Source organism: Borostomias antarcticus (assembly GCF_949987555.1).
Source record: "Borostomias antarcticus genome assembly, chromosome: 17".
Classification (NCBI taxonomy): Eukaryota; Metazoa; Chordata; class Actinopteri; order Stomiiformes; family Stomiidae; genus Borostomias; species Borostomias antarcticus.
This window is the reverse complement of record NC_140250.1, coordinates 2,319,767-2,324,797: the sequence shown is the minus strand read 5'-3', so window position 1 is coordinate 2,324,797 and position 5,031 is coordinate 2,319,767. Positions and strand designations below refer to the sequence as shown.

General features: G+C 49.1%; 1 protein-coding gene across 1 annotated transcript in view; it reads left to right on the top strand.

The window, feature by feature from the left end:
- The first annotated feature begins 445 nt into the window (after positions 1-445).
- The window catches only part of supt16h (SPT16 homolog, facilitates chromatin remodeling subunit), a 16,093-nt gene continuing 11,507 nt past the window's right edge, over positions 446-5,031 (top strand). The window contains exons 1-6 of the mRNA XM_084452294.1: positions 446-774; positions 1,815-1,907; positions 2,225-2,395; positions 2,671-2,823; positions 3,260-3,406; positions 4,767-4,918. Coding sequence (XP_084308420.1) covers positions 709-774; positions 1,815-1,907; positions 2,225-2,395; positions 2,671-2,823; positions 3,260-3,406; positions 4,767-4,918 — 782 coding nt within the window. The 5' untranslated portion in view covers positions 446-708. The remainder of the gene's footprint in view (positions 775-1,814; positions 1,908-2,224; positions 2,396-2,670; positions 2,824-3,259; positions 3,407-4,766; positions 4,919-5,031) is intronic.

The window sequence follows — 5,031 nt, the reverse complement described above, 5'->3', positions numbered from 1 at the left end:
AGGCGCTGTTGAGCCATGTGGCTCTGGGTCGGTTATGCAGAACATGGCCCAAATAGAAAATCACATTATTATAAATAGCCAACACCTACACTTTGATAAAATAATAAATATAGACATTATATGAGATTATGGCGAAGTAGACTCAGCCACACAGAAACAGCAAAAGCCATATTTTGAGTACTGTAACCGTTACATAAACATGGCGCATGATTTTATCAGAATATTTGCAATGTGGGCATAGGGGAACTGGCCTATTTAAATGACTGACTGATATAACCAGGATAACGTGTAAACGAGACCTACACGGGAAGGAGGGGGAGAGAAAGAGAGAGGGGAGGAGGGGGAGAGAAAGAGAGAGGGGAGGAGGGGGAGACTGAGAAAGGAGGAGGGAATTAATTATAGGAGATTGGTTTATGCGTGGCAGTGTGTAGGGAAACAAACAGCACGTTTTGCATGTGTAAAATTATGATTTTTCCAGGTTTTAAACTGGAACTCGGTTTTAACCTAATTTATGTTATTTCGTGAATATACAAAATAAAACTATTTCGTTCATTACTTAGCATAGATATACGCGTTTTGCTGAAATAACAACCAACATACAACGAGGTTGTCTATTGAACGAGCGGTTTCGAGGCGTGGAAAGTGAGTTGACCCGCATCCGGCCTGCTGAAGCCGGGAGCTGGAGTTTGAAGGAGCAGAAGACTCGCTATGGCGGTAAACTTGGACAAGGAAGCGTATTACCGCCGAATTAAGCGCTTATATGGCAACTGGAAGGTAAATAATAGCACGAAAAAGAATGAATTGAGAGTGGATATGAGTAATAGCATGTAAATGGTGTCCAGATCGATGTGGGGATGCTGGCTGCTCGCCCCTGCGTGGGGTTCACTTTGTTTTCGGCGTGACTCGAGAGCACCGAGCCTCATTCAGCACTACAATACGCGGAAGAAGGCCTCTAATGCGGCTCTTAATGTTGGTTTAGATGCATAAAGTACAGCTGCAGATATCAAATAAATCAATAGGAGCGTTTGCACCTCGAACGAGGCACTTAAAGGACATATGCGCTCTTTTGAATGGATGTAGCTCGCTAGCTCACAAGCTAACCTGGTTCGCTAAGGCGCATATTTGTCACATCCACGTTATGTCGTTCCCAGTGAGCTAGCTGGTGTTTGCTCAACACGAAGCACCCATTTAGCAAAATGTAGCAAATGTACAGTTACAATCTACATCAGATTGCAATGCAAAACCATACAAACGCCATTGGATGCTTTAGCTAACTAACGTTAGTGTCTCTTCAGTCCACTATCAAGAGCATCAATAATACTCATGCCAGTTAGATAGATAGCACTAGCCACTGTAGCTTCCTGCTAGCTAGCTATGTAGTTAGTGCTAGCTACATAGCTCACAAGCCTGGCAACATCTGAAAGTTACCTTTCAGTGAGGCTATTTCATTCATTATGCGCCAATACAGTGGTTCATTTGCGCACGTTACTCTGCGTGTTTTGTGCAACGGAGACATGCATCACATTGTGTGTGATTTGTGAGAAGGTAGTCAGCTAAAGCTTTAGCTAGTATCCTAGCTGTTATAAAGTTAGCACTGGATAACCCTGAACGCCAAGACTAGTTGGAAGTTAGTTGAAGTTTGCAGTCTTGCGTTCCTAGCCACCTAGTGAGAGAGCTACGTGTCAATTAAAACTCTCAGTAATGTCATACTTGGGAAAAGTTTGATATGTGCTCATATAAAACATTGAAGTTGATTTAATTTTGACCCACAATTAGATTTTAGATCCACAATTCTACTTTCTCTCTGTTTACAGAAAGGAGAGGATGAGTTTGGCAAAGTGGATGCCATGGTGGTCTCGGTGGGGGTCGATGAAGAGATCGTGTATGCCAAATCCACAGCCCTCCAGGTGAGTCCCCCATCTCCGCTGCGTCCTGTGGAGGTTTGGACCGGGACGAGCTGTACGTCAGCCTGGAGATGTACAACCCCCGCGACCACAGCCCCGAGATGGAGGAGACCGACGCCATTACCAAAACTGTTAATCTGTGTGGCAGAATCCGTCAATCCCCTAGCTATGTACCTGTAACTCAGACTTTTACATTTTAGCTGATCAACGCACATGGTTGGGGTCTAGGGGAAAAGTCATGGTACTATCAAACAACTGAAATTCAATACTTATCTTACAGTAGTAACCTGTCATGGATGCTGTCCATCTTCTTCCTCTAGACCTGGCTGTTTGGCTATGAACTGACAGACACCATCATGGTTTTCTGCGAGTCCAAGATCATATTCTTGGCCAGCAAGAAGAAGGTGGAGTTCCTCAAACAGGTGGCCATTACCAAGGGCAACGAGAACGCCAACGGAGTTCCACCAATCAGCCTGCTCGTTAGAGAAAAGGTAAGGCTCTGATTGGTGCTGTTTGGCGCTATACTTCCGGTCCCTGCTGGGTCCCTCCCTCCTCATTGGTGTACACCCCTCAATCGTTGAAGCTTGGTTGTTCTCTCTTCACCAATGCAGCGTACTCTGAGACCATCACCTCTCTTGACACACATGCACATACTTTACACACACACACACACACACACACACACACACGCACACACACACACACACACACACTGATTCACGGTACCTCGCCCCTGTCCTCTACGCCCTCCCCTGTGTGTCCCCAGAACGAGAGTAACAAGGCCAACTTCGAGAAGATGATGGAAGCCATCAGGGCCAGCAAGGAGGGGAAGACGGTCGGCGTGTTCAGCAAAGACAAGTTCCCTGGGGAGTACATGAAGAGTTGGAACGACATGATCACCGCTGAGGGCCTGGAGAAGGTGAGGGGACGAGGGGACGGGGGGGGGGGTGATGGGAGTGGATGAGAACTGGGGTGAGTTTCCCAGAGGCATCGTAGCGCTGAACGTAGCGCTACGATGCCTCTGGGAAACTCAGCCCTGATCTCTTTGGTGCGTATTTGCATGCGCATGTGATTGCATATGTGGGCGGTTGTGGCGAGTTTGGTGCGGAGGATTGATTCACTTGTCTGCGCGCCAGTGTGTTCTTCTGCCTGTGTCTGTCCGAGAGGCGTGTGAGTGTGTGTGTGTACATGCAGCCATGCCAGCAGTCACTAAACATTCATCATCTCTCTCTCCGTGCTCTTTCTCTCTCTCCCTACTCTTTCTCTCCCCTTGCTATCTCTCTCTCTCCCTCCCCTTCCCTCTCCCTCTCTCTCTCTCTCTCTCTCTCTCTCTCTCTCTCCCTCTCTCCCCCCAGGTGGACATCAGTGCGGTGGTGGCCTACACCATGGCGGTGAAGGAGGACGGCGAGCTGGCGCTGATGAAGAAGGCCGCGGCCGTCACCAGCGAGGTCTACACCAAGTTCTTCAAGGAGAAGGTCATGGAGATCGTCGACGCCGACGAGGTCAGTCGGGGCTCGCGGCTAGTTCGCGCCCGCTTTACCATCATCATCATCATCGTCCAGCGCTGTCGATATCAGTCGCCGGGAGAGAACAGACGGGGTTAGGTGTCAAGTCAACCCCACCAGCCCGCGTTACGGAGCGTCTCGTGCCGTTCGTCCGTAGCGCCGCCCCTAGCCTGCCGTTGCCATCCTGATCACGTGAGATCACGCGTTCTGCTCTGCACGGATCAGTCTGGACTCCTCCGCATACACGTGGGTTTCCAGAAATTACAAAATAAACGGGCCAATCAGGGACTGTGTTCTGACTGCTGTTCTGCCCCCCCAGTGGGAGCGCAGCCCCTGATTGGTTCTCGTAGTTGATGCGTGAAAATGGAATGCGTGCCGCTGGCAAATCAACAAGCAAACAACAAGCAGTAACGTTAACGTTAGTAGAATAAACACAGCCATGAGCAGTAACGTTAACGTTAGTAGAATAAACACAGCCATGAGCGGTAACGTTAACGTTAGTAGAATAAACACAGCCATGAGCAGTAACGTTAACGTTAGTAGAATAAACACAGCCATGAGCGGTAACGTTAACGTTAGTAGAATAAACACAGCCATGAGCGGTAACGTTAACGTTAGTAGAATAAACACAGCCATGAGCGGTAACGTCAACGTTAGTAGAATAAACACAGCCATGAGCATTAACGTTAACATTAGTAGAATAAACACAGCCATGAGCGGTAACGTTAATGTTAGTAGAATAAACACAGCCATGAGCGGTAACGTTAACGTTAGTAGAATAAACACAGCCATGAGCGGTAACGTTAACGTTAGTAGAATAAACACAGCCATGAGCAGTAACGTTAACGTTAGTAGAATAAACACAGCCATGAGCGGTAACGTTAACGTTAGTAGAATAAACACAGCCATGAGCAGTAACGTTAACGTTAGTAGAATAAACACAGCCATGAGTGCAGTTATTGCAGAAATAGACTCAATAACAACAGTTAAACAAGGGTACGTGCTAGCGGAGTTTCTTTGAGCAAAATATGTTTTCGCCATTCCTCCATCTGGATTTCGCTAGTTTTGTTGCGCCGGCTGAAGGAGTTTGCCAAGAAAATTACTCCCGCCCACTCAAATCGTTCTTGGGTGTCTCGAAGTCTAGACTGCATGGCGAAAAGGGACTTTTGGGGGGGGGGGGGGGGGGGGGGGCTTCCAGGTTAGCTCGGTCCCCTCGCCCTCTGTCCTTCCCATCACCCCGGGCAGGAGCACAAAGACGGAAGAGAAAGCGCGCCCATAACATTTATCTGGGGTTACTGCGTGTCAGTGTTCATTGTCCCCGCCCACCTCTGCCCCCCCCCCCCCTCCCCCCTCACAGAAAGTGCGCCACAGCAAGCTGGCGGAGTCGGTGGAGAAGGCCATCGAGGAGAAGAAGTACCTGGGCGGCGCCGACCCCTCCACCGTGGAGATGTGCTACCCCCCCATCATCCAGAGCGGGGGCAACTACAGCCTCAAGTTCAGCGTGGTCAGGTGAGCGCCGGCCTCTCGCACGGCCAGACCCGACTCCGTCTCAGCGCTTGGGGTTTAGGCGCTGGAGGAAGGTCTGGCTGCAGCCCGTGATCATTTTGGCATTGGGGCGAAAA